This window comes from Tachyglossus aculeatus, chromosome 2 (genome assembly GCF_015852505.1).
Source record: "Tachyglossus aculeatus isolate mTacAcu1 chromosome 2, mTacAcu1.pri, whole genome shotgun sequence".
Classification (NCBI taxonomy): domain Eukaryota; kingdom Metazoa; phylum Chordata; class Mammalia; order Monotremata; family Tachyglossidae; genus Tachyglossus; species Tachyglossus aculeatus.
This window is the reverse complement of record NC_052067.1, coordinates 120,486,170-120,508,776: the sequence shown is the minus strand read 5'-3', so window position 1 is coordinate 120,508,776 and position 22,607 is coordinate 120,486,170. Positions and strand designations below refer to the sequence as shown.

General features: G+C 35.7%; 1 protein-coding gene across 11 annotated transcripts in view; it reads left to right on the top strand.

The window, feature by feature from the left end:
- PCDH9 (protocadherin 9) overlaps positions 1–22,607 on the top strand; it is a 1,202,247-nt gene that overhangs the window by 7,155 nt on the left and 1,172,485 nt on the right. The window contains exon 3 of one of the 11 annotated variants that reach the window (XM_038760943.1): positions 18,143–20,806. The exons of the other annotated variants lie outside the window; for them this stretch is intronic. Within the exon in view, the coding sequence (XP_038616871.1) occupies positions 18,143–18,241 (99 nt within the window). The 3' untranslated portion in view covers positions 18,242–20,806. Of the gene's footprint in view, positions 1–18,142; positions 20,807–22,607 lie in introns of those variants that run through there. 11 annotated transcript variants of the gene reach the window in all.

The following is a 22,607-nucleotide window of genomic DNA, read 5'->3' as shown; positions in this document are numbered from 1 at the left end:
TCCCACAGTGGTGTCTCTAGAATATGCATTCCATGGTCATATCGTGCAAATACAAGATTGGGGTTCATTTGACTCATAATGCAGTCACTTCCCCTATATATTTCCTTGCTATATATTCCGTGCTATTTTCTTTCATTGTATTCATTTGTGTTTAAAAAATGCACTTCTCTTTATCATGTAATTATGATTAAGATCTGCAAAGGATCTTCCACTTTGTGGAGAAGGTTTTGTTTTTACATTATGAGAGGATAATTGAAATGCTGAGTAGAGGGTTAGGGCATATAGAGAGATATCAAGTTGGGGCAACCTTATTTAAATATTGGTAATTTATACTTTTAATCCAAAGAGGTGTTTAACAGAAAATAAAGTGCTAAATATGTAGTCATTTTCAGGTTGCTTTTTCATCCTTAGAGATATGTTTAACTTGGACCTGTATACTGTAACTGCAGGGGAAATTGATAACCAGTCAGACATGAGCTTCTGTCATGGGGGTTGGACAGCTGGAATGCTCTCTATCACTTCGAGAATAATAGTTTAAAGAAGAACAGAGGTTCTTCTGTGTTGATATTGAACAATTCATGGAGTGGCTTTAGTAGAAAACTCTTGGAGTATTTAAAATAGGAGTGCCAGTGATCAGTCAGTAAAGTAATACTTGATTTCTCTATTCAGGTAGCAGATTAGCCAGGGGTCATATAACATTGGTGAAACTCCAAAATAATATTGGTCTTTAAATGGTAGATTTAGCTATACTGTCATCTTATTGTTTTCCAGGTTGAACTACCCGGATACTATAGAAAGTGTTCAACATTTTCATGTTCCCTTTCACTTTATATGCAAAAAAATTTGTATGAAAGTCATTTCATCATTTTTTCATGGCGAAGATCAGTTTCACAAACTTCCAAAATGCTGTATCCCTTAATGTATAATCATTATAAGAAAAATAAATCTTATTAGAATTTAGCGATACTATTACTTACTTCTACTAAAAAAAAACTCAGATTGAAAATCATAAACCTTAATCAGAAATATTTTATACATTCAGGTAATAGAAATTAATATCACTTCTGAATGTATGTTTCTGTAATGAGTTAAGTTGCCATGGGAAGTTTGTTTCCTGTTTTACCTTTTCAATGTTGCTACATGGTTTCTATGTCCTAAATATGAAGAATAAATCTCCGGAGAAGTGAGGACGATTTTACATAGATGCAGGAGACATACAATCTCCTAATAATGTGATGCTATAAGATTATACTATCCTATTTTTGAATATAGGGAGGGAAAACATCCGTTTCTCTTTCAGATTTTGACTTCCAAAATATCCAAAATTGTCCTAGCATTGCAAAACCCTATCAGCCACACTTTATTGATAGCAATTTTGTTGTAGCTAGAGGCTTTACAGTAAGCTGTTTATTGCTGCTCCCTAACTTAGTTGACAGCAATTGGGGAATTAATTTTCTTTACCCTTGTGTGCTTTCTTGGATACAAACAACAGATGTTAAAGACATGAAAACAGTGACCTATTTACATCTGACAAGTATTAAGCATGTGCTCTACCTGTGTGAATGCCGCCGAAGTTTTATTTGCCACAGAAATGCAAACATGTTACATTTTAAAGGTGAAAAATGTAAAATAAAATTTGACTTTTTAAGCTATCCCAGTTTAGGATCCTATTTGTGAATCTATCCGGCGTTTGTGTTTATATACGTTATGTTCATTTCAGTGAACATTTCAAAAAAGGTATTTTATAAACAAGAATAATTATAGTATTAAAGCATGCAGGTGTATACACATAATCTCTGCATGTGGATAATCTACTTCTTAATCAGGTTCATGACAAAAAGCGTCGATCACTCCATAGGCTGTAACGTCCATTTCATGTCACACTTATTTAAAGTTCAATCTATCCGTTGCTGAAGTGCAGCAACATCAGTTGCTAAATGTAACAGATATCTTATAATAATTTATTAGAATAGAGAAAAAGTCAAATCCAATTACTGATGTAAAATAAATGTACATGAACAGGATGGTGCCCAAAGTAGCCTTTTTTCAAGACATTGGATTGTCAGCTTTTGATAGAAGATAAAATAATTGGTGAGGAAGATTCAGTTGGATCTCCCAACTCAATCAATATGCAGATCATTTTTAGAGAATACACTTAGCGCTCTATAGTAAATAACTTTAATTTCCATTACTGCCCTCTTGTACAATGTTACTCTGAATCATGCCCTGGGGTACAATCATAATTTGGGCCATTACTTGAGTAAAGATGTTCATATTCATACTCACATTGAATTAAGATAAAACAAAGAGGTATCTCCCACCTATTCACCAGTGCCATTTCTTGATATTTAAATGGTGCTGCTAACATTTTAGAGGCCTATCTGAATATTGGCTATTACACCACCCCAGTTGTTGTATGTCTCTGTTATTCTGCCACAGAGATTTAAAAAAGCATATATAAATATTAGTTATTATACATATATAATTTATATACATATGCTTTCATATATATATATGTATATATATATATATATATATAGTAATTTATTAAGAACAGAGAAGGGTGAAAACATTTTTTAAAATGTATTTAAAATATAAGTATTCCGGGTTAATTACAACTTCATTTGAAATGAGATTCTTAAAAAAAACTTTTTACTGTAAACATATTGCATGCCATGATTGAGTTTTTGTGGCATTTTACCTTGTTCTTGTCATCAAAAAAATGAATTGCTTCTGTTTTCAATGAAGTCAACTTGTCTTATTTGAATGTGACTTTCATAGGCTATGATAATTAATCGTAAGAAAACTCTTTGAGTTCCTGACTGTTGTCCTCCTCCTCCTCCACTGGGTTTGTCACTGCACTGTAGTGTTAGATAGGTTCTTACACCTTAGGCAACTAATTTTCAGGGAATCGACTTTATAGTTTAGGCTTGTTTTCCTTGTGGTTATCAGTGGGAAAGGGAAGGGAAAGACTCTAGATCCCCAGTCCAGCTGACTCTTCATACACTTTATCTTCAGCCAAGAAAGAGATTTCCATATAATCAATACAGATATAATTAGATTGAAAATTACTCCATTTTGTAATGAGATGCAGAGTAACTGAAAATTACTTCTTGAACACCACAATGGCAGGCACACTGGCTCAGGGGAAAGAACGTGGGCTTGGGATTCAGAGATCATGGGTTCAAATCCCAGCTCTGCCACTTGTCAGCTGTGTGACCTTGGGCAAGCTACTTAACTTCTCAGTGCCTCAGTTACCTCATCTGTAAAATGGGGATTAAGACTGTGAGCCCCAAGTGGGACACCCTGATCACCTTGTATTCCCCCCAGCGCTTAGAACAGTGTTTTATCACGTAGTAAACACTTAACAAATACCACCATTATTATTATTATTATGATGTTATGGGTAAATACATAAGGTATACAAGGATATATAGTAAGGTATCTCCCCCGGATTTGAAAAAGTTAACACTCTTCCTAGATTGTCCAACTTATTACTAAAGCCAGTCAGGTGAGTTATTGTGAAAATTCAGTCATAGAGTGGTGTTCTTTTTCTTCTCATTTGATTATTTTGTTTTTATACTTTTAGATGGAAACTAGTAAAAACATTTAAATGAGTGTCCTTATATTCCCCAAACATACAGTTTATTTCAAATACTTTTCCGGTGTATTATCTGCCTTTTGGTGCACAAACACACACTGATGACCAAAGTAAAGAGGAGTAAAGTAATTCTCTAGTGGATTAGGGCAGTGTATGTTACTGCACCAGCACTTTTCAAGTAAATGCTTGCATATTCTCAAGAAAATATCTATGCCTACTCATTATGTGTAAATTCTGAAAGGGCAGGAACCATGTACCTGAATTCCTAATTCCATGTGCTGCATTTGATAGGCATTCTGTAAATACAGGCATTTTTCCTCTGCAATCAATTCAGATCTCAGTGTGATCGAAGTCAAAGCTATCCTAATTCAATAATCTCTCCATTTCATTTTGTCTTCCTAGATATGATTGAGAGTATTTAGGTTAAAAAATGTGTATCTTTAAATTTGGAAAGCACTTCTCAATTGGAAGAAATTATAATACTTTTTGCACAACATAGTGGAGTTGGGTTTCTGTGAATTTGGATGTATGCCGCACTGTATCCATTATTATATTCATGAGATTCTATCATTATTAATACTCTTTCGCTGTCTAGTATGTAAATGGACAAGACCTTAAGATAAACTTCATATGATATATGATATCTTAACTCTTTGTTTTTAAGGACTCAACAAGTTAGTCTGTTTTAAGTGAGTTTACATTTTCTAGTCTGTAAAATACAAATCCATTTAAAATACCTTCCTTCAGGATGTTATCATACTTGCCAGAAAGTGAAATCTTAGTTTAGTTTTAAACATCCAGAACAGCAGCAGTTAGATTTCATAACAGTAATAAGGTTACAATAGAATTTTTGTTATAAACTAACCGCCCCCCTCCCAAATTGTGATCTTTATAAAAGGAAGTTTTATTTGCTAAAATGTAATATCACTTCTAAAATACCAGATACACGTTTTTATTTGCGATTTCAACAGTTTTTATTCAGGAAACTGCTTAATCTGTCAACACTTCATTTTGAAAAGTATCCTTGCTTTTGCTTCTGTTTGCTATAAAACCACTCAACTGTCAGGCATCAGAAGCCCAGAATAAAACAAGTTATATTATCATGACTGGCATTTTGTTTTTGTTTTTTTCCATATTTTCTCCCCCAAATTAAGATTACTCAAACACTCATATGCATAATTAAAGTATGGCCTCCCCTAGTTGTGAAGATAGCTATTAACAATAAGAATTAATCATACTATTATTTTTATGTTTGTCTACCAACGCAGTTACATTGTACTCTCTCCAGCACTTATTACAGTGCTCTGCGCACATTGGGTGCTCAAAAAGCATGGTTGATTGATTAGGAGACATTCCTGTAAATTTGGTTATATTATCAGGTTTTTCTAGCTTCAGTGAATCACCGCAGGGCATTTAGAGGTGGGAGCATACTTCATTCATCTCTTTATGTGAATGATATGTGAGGACTTGTTTCGATTTTCCTGTATGCAGAATTCAGGTACCGAAGCACAAAATTCAACATATTACATTTAAAGGGAAGAGCACAGTTGTGTGGACTGCCTAGCAGACATGATTCAGGAAGGTAAAAAGGCCCATGCCTTTAAAGAGAGCTATAACTCCCCTATTGTATTTCTTCTTTACTACTCATTGTGGAAGTAACTGAACAACAAAATCAAAAGAAAATAAGTGTTTGACTAGGCAGTTGTTTTGTACAGTTTCCCCAAAATAACTAAATATGGTTTTTCAAATCTCTGAACTGTCAAAATGATAGTTTCAAGTCGTAGTCCATGAATTTCATGAAAAATCTTGGGTTTTAACTCTTCTTACACAGTATTCATTACTGTCTGAACATCTCTACATTTCAGTATTACCCGGCTTTGCTAATATCCGAGATCTGGCCTTCCCCTGTGCTTTAGCATTTGATTAAGAAATACTTTAATCCCTTGCAGGGTGTACTGAGAAACTAATGGATTGTAGAGTATTTCGGTCTTTAAGCTTCAATTGAAAATGTTGTGAGGAATGCCATTCAGCCGATGCTTGCATGTATCTCTTCCTGTGCACATTACTCTAGATGTTTCTTTTTTGACCACATAAATCGTGTGCTTTCCTTCATAGAGATTATTTTTCTCCGTCAAAAATAAATGTATTAGTGAAGACATTTGGGATTCTGGTTTGATTCCAGGAGAGGATGATATGGCACATTTTCCATATGAGTTAGGGTGAACCTTCCATAAGCGTATAGGAAATGTGCAATAAAAATAAAATGGAGCCACATGATTTTAACAGCTGAGTTTTAGATAGACCTTCTATTTTGAGTCCTGATTTAAAAAAGGAGTAATACCAGCCTTTTCCCTTGCATTGATATGAAATGCAGCTTTAGGAATTTTATTTCTGATTTCTTTAAAATGGTACAAATTTTGGAGGTGCCTGAAATTGAGGAGGGTCAGAGTACATATATGACAGATTAGCCATACAGTAATGGAGCTACTCAATTCAGATCAGGCAAGGCTTTGAAGCATTATCCAGGCTACACAAGTTCTAGTCTTTTCTTCTCTTGTGTATGGGAGACCAAATTGTGAGTGGTTTTGTGATAAAATTTTACCAGAGTCCTGTAACTGAAATAAGATGGAAATCTTATGGGTTTTGGAAGACTTGGCATTAGCATACTGAAAATCTTAGCTCACTCTGGAATTTATAATGTAATTCTGTTGTATGTCAACCAATCAATCATATTCAGTGAGCACTTAGTGCAGAGCACTGTACTAAGTGCTTGGGAGAGTACAATATAACAGAGATGGTAGGCACATTTCCTGCCCACAAAGAGCTTACTGTCTAGAGGGGAGATAGACATTATTATAAATAGATAAATAAATGAATTACGCTCATGTACATAAGTGTCTTGGGAGGGGTGCATAAAGCATGCAAATGTAAGGTCGCACAGAGGAGAGTGGGAAAAGAAAAAATAAGGGCCTCTATTATAAATGGTTGCATCCAATTTTTTAAAAGTTTGAAATGCATTACAAATAAGTTGTGAAATACACAGTCCAGGGTCTTGCAGTGATTTGGGATGGATGATTGCTTTAGAACACACCAAAAATATTCCATGGAGTAGAATGGCAGAAAATATTGCTTGCCATTTCTGAGTATATTTCAAAAAATTCAGAAACATTCAGAAACTAAAACCTGAATAATACCTTAAATAAACACATAAACATTTTTAGTAAAACTTGTCTTGAAAAGCCAACCATTGATTGTGGTAAATCTGTAGCTCTGTTTGGACTTCTTGAATATGCAGGTACAGGAATCTCTTTGTAAAACTGCACATGATAAATGGAACAAAAGAAATTTAGCCCAGAAGTGAGTTAGATATCCTCCTGTGCCATCTATTTTTGCCATGAAACAGCTTCTATTGGAAAAGACTTCACAAAAAGCCTCATTATGTGAGGCAGCTCTTAAACATTGACCTGCATAAACCATGTGTCTTCACTGTTTATGTTTATCACATTTACATCACAATTTAGTGCATGGGTTTGCCTCTGTTCCAAACTTATCCAGGACAGTATATAAAATAACCTGTCATCGCAGTATCATTTTTTTCCTTGAAAGTAACCTGTTTTATCTGCCATGTTTAAGGCAAGCTTAAGTGGCCAAGCTTCTTTCCATCTGTGGAATATCTTTGTTGGTCCCAAATCTTCAGTAGCCCAGAGCAGTATTCTCTGTTGTAATTTATTAATGGGTTTTCTTATGCAAAATGAATAAAATTTGCTTTTGTAACTACATACAATGATAACAATAAAGACAGACATTTAAGGTGTATAGGATGCTAATAGTTAGCACTTCTGCACTTCTTTGTGTCACTTCATGAAGTTGTGTAACAGCACTGATAAGCTAGATAAGATGACCTTGGTTCTAATGAAACAAACAGTCACAGACTTTACAACCCTCAAAAAATATATTGACCTGGTAATAGTAGAAACAATTTGGTTACGGTATAATGATTTTCTGTTCACAGGGATTCATTTTCATTTCATTCTCACCAACAAGATCTTCTGCAGAAAGGACTTCTGTTGTAATGCCACAAATGCATTGATTAGGTTTAAATATGATACCACTTAGGCATTTCAATGGCATAAGCAGATAATTCAAATCAGTGCTTCATACCACTACGTGTTAACTTAAGGCAATCAATTCCTTGATGATATTGGCAGCAAGAACTGAAAGAGTTTGTGCTATCAAAGCACCATCTGTTTTTTCAGCTACCATTCATCTAAAAGAATTTGTATCAGTCCCAAATATGAAGTATGAAGTGCTGCTTACTGATGAATGATTAACTGTTAGACCCAACGTGGGTGGCAATTTGAACCATAACAATCAAAGAATCTAAATGCAACCCATTAAGTGGACACTGAAGATCTGGAGAACTTAATTTATTTCTGCCCTAACAGAGTATGGGAGTACCTTCATTGTTTATGCCATTAATATTAAACAATGTCCAAAATGTTTGACAGTGAAACTTGTTTGCCATGAAAAACTCTAATATATATATATATATATGTATATATATATATACATATATATGTATATATTATTCTACAATATTGCATTCAAGAAGCCGCATAACAGATAAGCTTGCATGGATAGCACAAATTCTTTCAATTTTTGCAGCCAGTATCATCAAGGACTTGATTGCTCAAAGTTAACATGTAGTGGTATGAAGCACGGGCCTGGGTGTCAAGAAAGTCATGGGTTCTAATCCCAGCTCTGCCAATTTTCTGCTGTGTGACCTTGGACAAGTAACTTAACTTCTCTGTGCCTCATTTACCTCATCTGTAAAATGGGGATTGGGACTGTGAGCCCCGTGTGGGACAAGGATCTATGTCCACCCTGATTTCCTTGTATCCACCCCAGTGCTTACTACAGTGCCTGGCACATACAAAGTGCTTAACAAATACCATTATTATTATCATTATTATTATTACTATTATTATTAGTCTCCTTATACTATGTCCCTTTTGTTATTGAATGAAACTCTGGTTGTATATGTATTTTCCAGTATTGGTAAATATTTTGCAACATTTTAATTGGATTTTTATTCTTTTATCATTTTAAATGCTACTTGTGAATTTTATTTCTCTACAGTATATGCTAAGTAGTCATCTACAGTGACATGTTTTTATTAATGTAAAACTGATTGATAAGCTATGTTATTCACATTAGTTTCTCTTGATGGAGAAATCAGTTTTAAAGATTTTCTGTTCTTAACATCCTGGTCACCTGGGAAGAATGATGTAGACAAGATTACTGTTTCAATGAATTATTTTCTCTATCTCGTTTCATTCTGAGTATATCCTCAATTAGCTTTTTCACCCCCATTTCTTAGCATTTACTTGCTCTTTCACTCACAGATACTCTACCCATCTGAGGATTTTTGCTTTACACATCAGTCCTATTGCAAAGCTGCATACAAGAAATCAAGTCCTTATAGAGAAGCAGCATGGTTTAGTAGAGTCAGAAGGACCTGGGTTCTACCCCTGGTTCTGCCTCGTGTCTGTTGTGTGACCTTGGGCAAGTCAGTTAACATGTTTGTGCCTCAGTTGCCTCATCTGTAAGGTTCATGTGGGACATGTACTGTATCCAATCTGCTTACCTTTTATCTACACCAGTGCTTAGTACAGTGTCTGACACATACTAAGCATTAAATGCCATTTTAAAAATCATACTTAAGCAGCAGGAGATATTTGATACATATTAGAACTAGCTTCTATTTATTTCATTCACTGGAGAGTAGATATATTGAACTAATAGAATCTCTGGTGGAATGAAACTAGTTCAAATGTTCCTGGTTTATCTTAATTCTGAGTATCTGCCAATTCAAACTATAAAAGCTAAATAGGTAGAAGTACAGCCAGCTTGACTGGTTTCAAAATTGAACCATATGTATTAATATTTTATAGGCAATCTTTGAATAGTTATATTATTTGTATTTGCTATATTAAAAATGAAATTAATACAATACAATAACAGCATAATTCATATGATTTTCCTTTATATTCAGGCTAGTTTCTATAGTGTTTTGGGACAGATGACATTACTGGCACCAAAATTTGGATCTTGCTCTAAAAGTTATTTTCCCATTATATCAACTGGAATATTAATAGTATATACTGGAGAAGCAGCGTGGCTCAGTGGAAGGAGCATGGGCTTGGGAGTTAGAGTTCATGGGTTCAAATCCCAGCCCCGCCAATTGTCAGCTGTGTGACTTTAGGCAAGTCACTTAACTTCCCTGTGCCTCAGTTACCTCAGCTGTAAAATGGAGATTAAGACTGTGAGCCCCACGTGGGACAACCTGATCACCTTATATCCTCCCCAGTGCTTAGTACAGTGCTTTGCATATAGTAAGCGCTTAACAAATGCCGTTATTGTTATTATACTAATGTAATTTTTGTGTACAGTGTGATGTCTCGGCCTCCTCTCCGATCTCCCATCCTCGTGTCTCTCCCCACTTAAATCCATACTTCACACCGTTGTCCGGATTGTCTCTGTGCAGAAACGCTCTGGGCATGTTCCTCCCCTCCTCAAAAATCTCCAGTGGCTACCAGTCAACCTACACATCAGGCAAAAACTCCTCACCCTGGGCTTCAAGGCTCTCCATCACCTCGCCCCCTCCTAACTCACCTCCCTTCTCTCCTTCTACAACCCAGCCCACACCCTCCACTCCTCTGCCTCAAATCTCCTCACTGGGCCCGTTCTCGCCTGTCCACGTCCTCCCCCTGGCCTGGAATGCCCTCCCTCCCCAAATCCGCCAAGCTAGCTCTCTTCCTCCCTTCAAAGCCCTACTGAGAGCTCACCTCCTCTAGGAGGCCTTCCCAGACTAAGCCCCCTCCTTCCTCTCTCTCTCCTCCCCCTCCCCATCCCCCCCGCCTTACCTCCTTCCCTCCACACAGCACCTGCATATATGTATATATGTTTGTACATATTTATTACTCTATTTTACTTGTAGATATTTATTCTATTTATTTTATTTTGTTAATATGTTTTCTTTTGTTGTCTGTCTTCTCCTTCTAGACTGTGAGCCCGTTGTTGGGTAGGGACCGTCTCTATATGTTGCCAACTTGTACTTCCCAAGCGCGTAGTACAGTGCTCTGCACATTGTAAGCACTCAATAAATACGATTGAATGAATGATGGTCATGTGTATGCATGTAGCTTTATTCATTCATTCATTCAGTCGTATTGAGCGCTTACTGTGTGCAGAGCACTGTACTAAGCATTTGGAAAGTATAATTCAGTAACAAATAGAGACAATCCCTACCCAACAGCGGGATACTTATTACAACACCAGACTTCCTTCATGACATTTATAGGACAACGGTTCCCAACATGTTGCCTCAGTATTAGTAGGTCACAGTTTGTAATTTAAAAGTTTTAATCATAAGTTTTTATATAACTGCTGATACTAGAGATGTTAATGTAAAACTAAATTGATAATATAGTACTTTAGTAATGATATCATCACCTAAAAATTGTTTATGCCTCTGTGCTTCATAATCTCATAAAACAATAAAGACATCCATTATCAATAAATGATTGATTAAGAAAAACAGATCATTTATGTAGGTAGTCAGTCTCTTTTTCTTGAAAACACATGTGTGTATTCTTGCCCACACTGATATTTCTGAAATTACATGAAAAATTAGAAATTATCATCCAAGAATTTTTTTTTTGTTTTATGCTTAGATCCAAAGAAAGTGAACCTTTTACACCATGGAGATGTACATGGAGGCACTAAGCTAAGTTGGGGGCAAGGAACATGTCTATGAATTTTGTTACATTGTACTCTCCCAAGTGTTTTGTACAGTGCTCTCATACAGAAAGCACTCAATAAATGGATTCAGGTACACATCCATCCTGTTTCATCTTACCCAGATGATTTCTCCAAATTTAAATGAATGCACTGCAATATTTTTCCAATCTGACGGAAATCTTTTTAATAGGTGGTCCTCCATTTCCAGAGGAGTAATGAAATACTATAGTTCTGAAAATTGAAAGAATACTAGAGTTTGAATTTATGCTTTTTAGATTTAGGAAAAAATACACTTACTTGAATTTATCCAGAATCACACTTGAATGATTCCTTCCCAAGATTAGTTTTAAATAGAGGCCCATTCAAAAATATGACTTTGATATAGGCTAACTCAAAAGCATATTTCAAAGATCTTAGTGATCAGTGAGAGAGAAGCAAAACAAAATAAAAACTATGGGGAGCAGATAAATTTGGAAATCAAATTTGACACTCATTTTAGTATGAACTCCATTGCAAGAACTTTTCAAATTAATCCATAAAATATTGCACCTGGAAACTACTCTACCTTGCTTAAAATGTATCATATTTTGATTTCAGGATAATTCCCCATTTTAACATGTAATTAGGCTTTATAATAAATCTGCAAGATGGCACCAAAACTATTAAAGACATAACCAACTGCTATAGACTTGGAATAATTATGATTAACCCACAGACAGTGGTTTAAAGAAAAAAACAAAAATGAAATCTGTTCAAATAAATACATGGGAGGGGACACATGTTTCTTGGTTAAGTTATACTGAGTCAGTTGAAATTGGATTTTTTTTCCAGCATTTGATTAATTATTGAACAGTACATACTATGGATGATTTCAAAGTAAATTAAGAATTAAAGTAAATTAAGAGTTGTGAACACTTCACAGATTACCACCAGGTTTACAAAAGACAGGATTCATGTTGAATAGGATGGTTGTAAAAAACTTTAATATGTCACCAATAAATGTTTTCAAAGTTCATCTTTGATTTTGAAAGTGTATTTGGTATTTTAAAAATCAAAACAAACTATACAAAATTGCTATTTGAAGGGGTTTTTTACTATTATTTCCCAGTAATGTGGCACAATTTTTTTTGTTTCATGCAGAAAGGAAAAAAAAATAGCCCCTTGAATCTTGGATTTATTTTATAAATAATTATACTAGTGCCTCATGATTTTGTAATATTAATTTTACTTTTTTAAATATACCAGTTTAGGTCCTGTTCTGATGCAGTATGTTCTTTATCTATGAGCCTATTACCCAGAAAGTAAGCTTTCATTCCTTATGTTAAAATTTAGGAAAAAAAATGGAAAAGCTCTTATTATATCATTTGTTGTACTTTGGGTGGAAATCATATTTATGCAAAGATAAGAATAGGCTAAAAATCATTTTATTACTAACCAATTGCTCCTGATGTATCAGTTGTTTCTGCAACACAATTTTCCAACTATCAAGGTAAACATTTTTAAGGGGAAATTTAGTCATCATCTAATAACCTTAGTATTTGAATTATATCAATTATAGTTTTGAAGTTTTTTTATAGTATTGACTTGAATTTAACTCTGAGTTTACGATGCAGAATTATCAGGTCCTATTCTTGAAATTTTTACCATCTTTGTAAACTGGAGAAATTTTTCATATTAAGAAAAATTACTAGTGATTGTTAGGGTAATAGTGCCTTTTACTTTTATCAATACTATACTTAAAATGAAATTTTTACCTTTTTATGGAGCTAAAGTAGGCACATAGTAAAGTGAAGACTAACCATGTATTCTAGAAAGAAAGGGCTTAGTACAGTGCTTCGCACACAGTAAGCACAATGATACTTATATCATTGATTGATTTGTCTTTTACTCTTGTCTAAGCAGCATAAATAAGGCTATTTAAGTTGATTACCAGAAAAATTCAAGTAACCAAAGTCACTGTTAAGGACAATCTCTGGCAGATCCAACTAAGCACCAGTTATTCAGCTTTTCAATAATTTAGCTGGTTTTCAACTGATAGGTCTACTGTCCAGTAATAATAGTAATTATTATTATTGTGGTATTTGTTAAGTTCTGCCTGGTACTGTAGTAGGTACTGTTGTAGATACAAGGTAATTAGGTTGGACACAGTCCCTGTCCTACTTGGAGCTCTCCCTGTCCTACTTGGAGCTCACAGTCTTAATACCCATTTTACAGATGAGGTAAATGTGGCACAGAGAAGTTAAGTGACTTGCCCAAGGCCACACAACAGACAAGTGGTGGGGGCGGGATTAAAACCCATGTTCTTGAGTCGGGATTAGAACCCATGTTCTGCAGAATCACAGGTCCGTACTTGGCCGTGCTAATTCTTGGATTGCAGTACCCATCATATACCAGACACTTCCTTGACATTTTAAAAATATTTCACGTTGAACTTTCCGATGCTGCAGTTCCAGTTGCCTTTTTCTTTCTTATTCTTTTTTCTTTCTTTTTTTTAATTTTAACTGGGATATAGCACCAGAGTTCATGGAAACCTGAGAGGAAATGCAAAACCCTGGAGCATCTTGATGGGATCCATGTGTCTCCCAGGAAAAATACTATAGGTTTGCGCAAAGTAGATGTACTTCCATAAAATGACAACCCCAACATTACCAACTTATGCTGTATGCATGGCATAATGTGTATAATGAATAACATGTCTCTTTATCTTATGTTCATAAGGGCTTTAATTTGACCCAAGCTCAAGAATCAATCAGTCAATCAATTAGTCAATCGGTGGTATTTATTGAGCGCTTACTGTGAACAAAGCACTGTACTTAGTCCTGGAGAGCAAAATGCAACAGAGTTGGTAGAAACATTCCCTACCCACAACGAGTTTACAGTATAGAGACGGGTTAAGTGATTTGGGGAAATCTGATTGGCTATATGATAATCGCTCCCTCATTTATCCCACATATCCAAACCATCACCAAAACCTGCCGGTCTCACCTCCACAACGTCGCCAAGATCCGCTCTTTCCTCTCCATCGAAATGGCTCCATTGGCAGAGCCAGTCCTGGCCCCGCCACTTGTCAGCTGTGTGACTTTGGGCAAGTCACGTAACTTCTCTTTGCCTCATTTACCTCATCTGTAAAATGGGGATTAAGTCTGTGAGCCCCACGTGGGACAACTTGATTACCCTGTATCTACCCCAGCGCTTAGAACAGTAAGCGCTTAATAAATGCCATCATTATTATTATTAATAACCCGAGTCCCAGAGAGGTTAAGCACCTGGCCTGAAGTCACACAGCAATGCAGGGCTAGACTCAACCACTCACCTCCCATTGGTTCTCCCTTCCAACCCCTAGTTCCCTTCAAAGCCCTACTGAGAGTTCACGTCCTCCAGGAGGCCTTCCCAGACTGAGCCCCCTCCTTCCTCTCCCCCTCCTCCCCCCCCATCCCCCCACCTTACCTCCTTCCCCTCCCCACAGCACCTGTATATATGTTTGGACAGATTTATTACTCTATTTTACTTGTACATATTTACTATTCTATTTATTTTATTTTGTTAATATGTTTTGTTTTGTTGTCTGTCTCCCCCTTCTAGAGTGTGAGCCCACTGTTGGGTAGGGACCGTCCCTCTATGTTGCCAACTTGTATTTCCCAAGCACTTAGTACAGTGCTCTGCCCACAGTAAGCGCTCAATGAATACGACTGAATGAGTGAATGAATTATTATCCAAACCGCTACCTTGCTGGTTCAATCTGTCGTCCTATCCCGACTGGATTTCTGCATCGACCTCCTTTCTGATCTCCCATCCTCCTGTCTCTTCCCGCTTCAGTCTATTCTTCATTCTGCTGCCCGGATTATCTTTGTATAGAAACGCTCTGGGCATGTCACTCCCCTCCTCAAAAATCTCCAGGGGCTGCCTGTCAACCTACGAATTAAGCAAAAACTTCTCACTCTCGGCTTCAAGGCTCTCCATCACCTTGCCCCCTCTGACCTCACCTCCCTTCTCTCCTTCTGCAGCCCAGCCTGCACCCTCTGCTGCTAACCTCCTCACTGTACCTCATTCTCGCCTGTTCCACCATCGACCCCCGGCCCACGTCCTCCCCCTGGCCTGGAATGCCCTCCCTCCACACATCCACCAAGCTAGCTCTCTTCCTCCCTTCAAAGCCCTACTGAGAGCTCACCTCCTCCAGGAAGCCTTCCCAGACTGAGTCCACCGCTTTTTCCTTTCCTCCTCCCCTTCCCATCACCCCGACTCCCTCCCTCTGCAGTACCCCCACTCCCCGTCCCACAGGCTTGTATACATATGTACGTATTTATTATTTATTTTATTAGTGGTGTGAATATATCTATAATTCTATTTATTTATATTGATGCTATTGATGCCTATCTACTTGTTTTGCCATCTGTCTCTCCACTTCTCCTCCAGGAGGCCTTCCCAGACTGAGCCCCTTCTTTCCTCTCCCCCTCGTCCCCCTCTCCATCCCCCCGTCTTACCTCCTTCCCTTCCCCACAGCACCTGTATATATGTATATATGGTTGTACATATTTATTACTCTATTTATTTATTTTACTTGTACATTTCTATCCTACTTATTTTATTTTGTTGGTATGTTTGGTTCTGTTCTCTGTCTCCCCCTTTTAGACTGTGAGCCCACTGTTGGGTAGGGACTGTCTCTATGTGATGCCAATTTGTACTTCCCAAGCGCTTAGTACAGTGCTCTGCACATAGTAAGCGCTCAATAAATACGATTGATTGATTGATTGATTGATTGATTCTGGACTGTGAGTCCGTTTTGGGGTAGGGGTTGTCTCTGTTGCCGAATTTTACTTTCCAAGTGCTTTCCAATTTTACTTTCCAAGTACAGTGCTCTGCACACAGTAAGTGCTCAATAAATATGATTGAATGAATGAATGGATAATTGGAAAGGCATTTATAAGATGACAGCTACTCCACTCACCATTTTTTGACTCCTTTTTAGGTCTCCATTTAGATTAATTAGATTTGTAAATTTATTCCTGTATTATCTATCAATCAGTATCTTTCTGCATACCACAACGTATATGTTATTCCCTCCAAGTAACTGTAGATAATAGCATCAACAATGAAAAATAACTTTCACATTTTTTTGTACTGAACATCATACAGTGACTGGACATTTCTCCGTGCACTTAATAGAATAACATTCCCGTTGCATTTTTCCCATACGATGAAAAGAATTACACTAATGGTGAAAAAGTCCGTATTCCTGAAACTATGGATATAAGAAGTGTATGACCTGTGCAGGTGAATATCATAGAAACATAAAATAGGAAATCAAATATACTTGAATTTTATTGGACATCCAGGATCATGCAGATTGTATTCCTACTCAGCTGTACATAAGTGCATTGGCTATTATGCAGATAAATTAATGGAATAAAATGTAAAAGCAATCTCTAACAGGATTGGGAAAGATGAACTTACCTATATTGACAATTGCAGAAGCTATTTGCCTACCATTGTTATAGATCTAGTCTGGAAATAATTCAATGAATCAAAATTTATATGCTCAATCAAATCTGTTGTCTAGTGTCACACTAAAAATCAGCTGTACCTAGAAAAATAAATGACAGTTCCTTCTAAGCTAATTACCTGACCACAGATTATTTGAGATATCTTAAACTTTAGTTATGTAAGAATATTGTTATATAGGTTCAAGTATGCAGATACATAAAATATATTAAATACTTTCCTCAAAATGTTAGTGGAATATTTTATGTTCAATATAGGTGTAGTTTAGTTTAAATATGCATTCTGGGCATATTTTAAAATCATTCTGTTACTATAGCATTCAATCCTACCTCTTTTATCATCTATTAAGATAACTTTAGTTAGCTCTGTGCAATATTTTCAGTGACAAGTCAATTAAACTTGGTATAAAGTGCATATTTATTACTTTAGAAGGAGAAAGTTGCTGTTCATTTAGACACCCTTTAATCAGTGCCTTTCTCCATCTTTCTTCCCATAAACAGTTATTGCCTTTAATTTGGAAACAAATCACAACTACCTCTCCCAACTGCATGGAGATCCTGAGGAAGTTTTGCATTCTAGGAAAAAAAGTCCAGCTCTCCAGTATGCATAATCTGCTTTAAGTCGAGATAACAATAAAACTTTCTTTAATAAATAATTGTGGGATTTGTTAAGCACTTATTATGTGCTAAGGATTGTACTAAGTGGTAGGTAAAGTTAATTGGGTTAGTAGAAAAATCACATTCTTCATTCAGTACATTAGAAATGGTCAATTATAGAAGATTCTGATTGGAAAAGAAAGTCTTGTTGGGAGAGGAAGAAACTAAATGCATTTTTGGTTTGCAATGTATTGATTGCTGTCACATTAATTAGGGCCACATTATAAAGGCACAACATCCATTTCATTATAACATAATCGTAAAATACTTTACATAAGTTCAGTAATTAATGATCTGTATATTTTATAGGCATATTACTCTGTCGATTCTTCGTAAACATACAAATGAAAATTTGAATTTTACAACTGGATTAATTCATTGTGTCAGGATCAAAACTCTGGTGATCCTGAGACGTGCTTAGAGTAATTCTAGCATATGTCTGTGATTCTTTTTCACTTTTTCACTTGCCTTACCGTTACCTAGAGCAGTTACAAAAGTGGTATAAGCAAAGAATGACAAGTAAGCCTCATTTTTCCATTAGTCTAGAATGATGCTTTCCTTTCTTTTCAAATCTTTATTCCAGCCCCTGCTCCTGAACGGGTCAGAAGTACCACCAACCATCCAACTCTGCACAAACTTGCCAGCTAAGATCAGCATGGGCCTTCCCCCAACTTTTCTGTAATGCTCACAATATCCACTCTTCTGGAAGAACAAACAATTAATACGATTTATGCTATTTTAATATGGTTCCAAATCTTAGCCTTCTTTTATACATTGAGTTTTCCTAAATCAATACCACTCAATATCACAGAAAGCTGCCAGCTGTTTTACACAGTTATGTAAATAAACCAAGCTTATGTTACCAATTCCATAATGGCTCATTTATATCTGAAACATAATTTTATATATGCTAAAATATAGTAACCACATGTGAAGTCTGAAAGAAATCTTGAAACAGAGGACGAGGGAAACATTTAGCCTATACAGTCAGTAAAGGATGTCTTAATTATGACTTTTTGTTTGAATAGATTCACTTAAGATTTCAGTCTAATTTTCTAGTTGAAAATGTTGTAAAGACTTTCTTGGTGTACATCCTCAGAATAAAATTAACCAGATGAGTGTTCTGGAGTTAGTGTACACTAAGCCCATGGATAAATGAAATTGATTTGTGGAATAGTATGTTAACACATTTGTCTAGCAGGCAGAGTGCATGTGTAACATATAATCAGGTTCATGACTGCTATATAGACATCAGGGCTACTGTATTCCTAAAGAATTAAAAAGGACACCCTTCAAACTAACATGGGAACTGAAAGACAAAAATATTGACAAAAATTTTAGAGGGTCAAATATTCCTCATTTGTGTTTTGATTCTGTATTTTTTGGTGAGTGGCTCATGGGATTTTAAGGCCTTGTTTATTTCATTATCAAAACTCTTAATGATCAGTCTGAGACAGAAAAGTTGGCTTTAAAAAATTATTATAGCCAAATTTAGGCCTTAGTGCCATCAATTAGCAATAAAGTTGTTTTGTAAAGGGATCACTTGATGACGAATCATAGAATTTTGGAATAGTGTAGTAGACACACTAAGCCTTCATGAACTGGAACACTTAGAGTTCTAGGATTTTGATTTAATAGAAACCAAAATAAATAGGAAATAGCAAATAAATAGGAAATCCGTTGAATATAGAAATGGCAACAGCATAAACTATCCTCCAAGTAAAAAGCCAAAAGCATAAGAACTTTTTCCAGAGAGAGGATGTAGTGTTCATTTCACTCTGAGATTGTGTGAGTGTATCTTAATTGAGGCCTATTTAAATTCTGCAAAATAATAGGAAATAAATGTAGTGCTATTTAGCAATTTTCTCATATTTAACCATCACATTTCTGAAAGCAAAATTTTAAGTATTCCCTAACAGATTCTGGTGGAAAAATGCCAAGATTTTGGTTTCACAATAGGTAACAATCATGTGATAGAGTGCCCAGTTGGAGCTGAAAACCAAAAACTTAATGTGAATTAAGGAAATGAAGTCCCCCAATGTGATGTGTCGATTTAGCTTTTAGATTCCTTGAAACCAGCCTAAATTCTGCTTTGTTTGGAAGCTTCACAGACAAGATGCCTGCGAGAGAAAATTAGTTTTGCCCTGATATCTTGTATGTGGCTGATAATTTGTACTGACAGTGTGCCTATTGGTTATGATTGGGACAAGCAGGCCTGATCCAAATGGACATTTCAGGAGCCAAATTCAGTAGATTTACCATTGAAAATGTCTTTCTTGAGGAGAGTAGAGCCCTTCTGATGTTTCTTCCCCTTATTACTACATAAGGCTTAAAATTGTGCCTCGAGAAGTAGTCTGTACCCTGTCCTCTGTTGTGAGATTGTGCACTATGCAAATATGCAGTCATGAATTCAAGTAAAAGTGTGCAAAGATAAACAGAATGCAAATAACCACATTCCTTAATATGTCTCAGTTCATTCATTCATTCATTCAATCGCATTTATTGAGTGCTTACTGTGTGCAGAGCACAGTACTGAGCACTTAGGAAGTACAACTCAATAATTTTTGTCATCAGAGTCAAATCTTTAAATGCTACATTTTAAAATAATTTCAATGTTCATCTCTATCTCCTAATTATGTGTTTCAAAAACTATTTAGTACCTAATTGCAACACTTTTAATTCTTAGGTAATGAAAAAATCTATATTAAATAAGTATCCAGTACAAATCCATTTTAGTACCTTAGGAGTATTATTATTAAATATTGAATTCGTGCTTTTTTCTGTAAACATGCCTGTTCCACCTCATTAATATGTTGATTATAGGGGTTTCTGAAAATGAGTGAACTAAGGACCAGTTTAGCTTTGGAACTAGTTTTTTTGGTTCTAGATTGAGAAGCAGCGAGGCCTAGTGCATAGAGCATGGGCCTGGGAATCAGAAGGACCTGGATTCTAGTCCCAGTTGTCTGCTGTGTGACCCTGGGCAAGTCACCAAACTTCTTTCTGCCTCAGTTACCTTATCTGTGAAATGGGAAATAATCCCGTTAGCTCCATGTTGGACTTAGACTAAAAGAAAAAGAAAAAGTTATATCTACTACATTAAATAAATTTTATTGTGTACACCCTACCAATGCAATATAAGATTGAGAAGTCAGAATTTATGTTTATCATTTTGGCCTGCTTCATTATAAGCGCTTAGAACAGTGTGCAGTGCTTAGAACAGTGCTTTGCACATAGTAAGCACTTAAAAAATGCCATTATTATTATTATTATTATTATTACAGTGCTCTGCATACAGTAAGAGCTCAATAAATATAATTGAATGAATAAGCAGTGAGAAATGAATCACCACTGTTCCATCATTCTTTGCTCTAGCTTCCTAGTAAACTATTACTTGCACACAAAATGCAAGGGTAAACAGTTTTAAACGTTTTTACACTGTCATGTTCTCACAAAATTTTAATCCAGTAATGACTATGGTTTGAGTCTTTCTTATTTGCCTACATCAGTGATAGTTTGTTGCCACAAATTGGCAGTAATTTAAAAATGCATTATGACAGTAGAATCAGTAACGCTTCTGCAAATACATTTATTTTGCTCAAGGCCATCCGGGTAAATAACACCACTTTACAACTTAAACTTTTCAAGATGCTGCTAGAGTAAAAAATTGCCAGCAAGATTCAGTTTGATTGTATGTGAAAGGTTGGGAAACTCTCCAAAATATAACTGATGATTAATGAAATAATCTACTTGCAAACTAATTTGTTGGATGGCTGAGATCAAGTGTCATGTACTGGAAAAATATAAAAAGCACTTAACAACAGTGTTGACTGGAGGTCATGTCACTGGTAAACATTTTGGTTAGTAGTTTAGCAAGAGATTTGCTAATTCTGTCATTCATAGTCTGTAAATCAGTAAGTAAAAATATAGTGGCCATTAATTTCTATAGTATTTAGGTTTTTAAGGAATACTTTTGCCTATTTGAGACACCAATAAGTGGAGGTAGGCAGAAGCTAATTAAAAGTTACCCAGCCCTCAGTTCCTCAAGCAAAACAAAAATGGTAAAAATTGTATTTATGATCTATCACAATTATTCTCATAACGAGCTACAGCATGGGAGGAAAATACATTACCTGAATATAGATCTATATGTGTGCGTGTATATGTACCTGTAACTACTCTTTTTTTATTATTGCTATAGTTTTAAGGACAGTGTGTCCGGAAGACATAAATCTATTATGTGCTTTTATTTTCTCTGTTTCTAAATAGAAAGAAAATCAGATTTTTCCTTTTCTTTCCAAATGAAACTTTTAATATATTATTATTACCAATAATTATCCCTTCACGCACACAAACATCATTGTGCTTGAGGTGGGCTGGAGTGCACTGTTACTATTTTTTTATAGGTCACTGCATTTATTTCTAACATAAACTGAATGTTAATAGCCGTGATGACATTTCCATCTAAATGATGCTGAAGAAAGAAGGATACTATGGTTAGCAATGAGAAATAACAGACACTCTAGGTTTATAGACTCAGAAAAAGATTAAATCCACATTTGTTGTGTATTCTCGGGGTAAATCTGATATCAAGCTGACATCTTTGCAAATTATGAGCCCTGTGTATTTTTATGAAAAATAAACTAATTACTATTCACAAGGTGCTGAACGGGTGCTTGAAATATGATAGCACAGTCTTGTTCTAGGCCATTTTATAGAGGAGCACTATAGTCCAACTGGCTTCTTCAGGCTTTTTTCTCTCAAAAAAGTCAAGTATAAAATTACCATTTGATATTGCATAAATCCTTAATAGCATTTAAAACATGACTTCAGTTCACAAGCTTTTTTCCATATTGCTTTTACCTTAGGCATAGTGAATATAAAGCCGGAAAGTCCTTTGCCATGCCTCAAACTGATTGTATAGGTGTAAGGGCAACTTTTTAATTGATGTTACTCAAGTTTTTAGTTATGCTTTCCCAATGTTATAATAGTTCCCCCTTTACCTCCCCTCCCTCCTTATATCCTAGGCCTGTTAAAGCAGTTACAGAAAT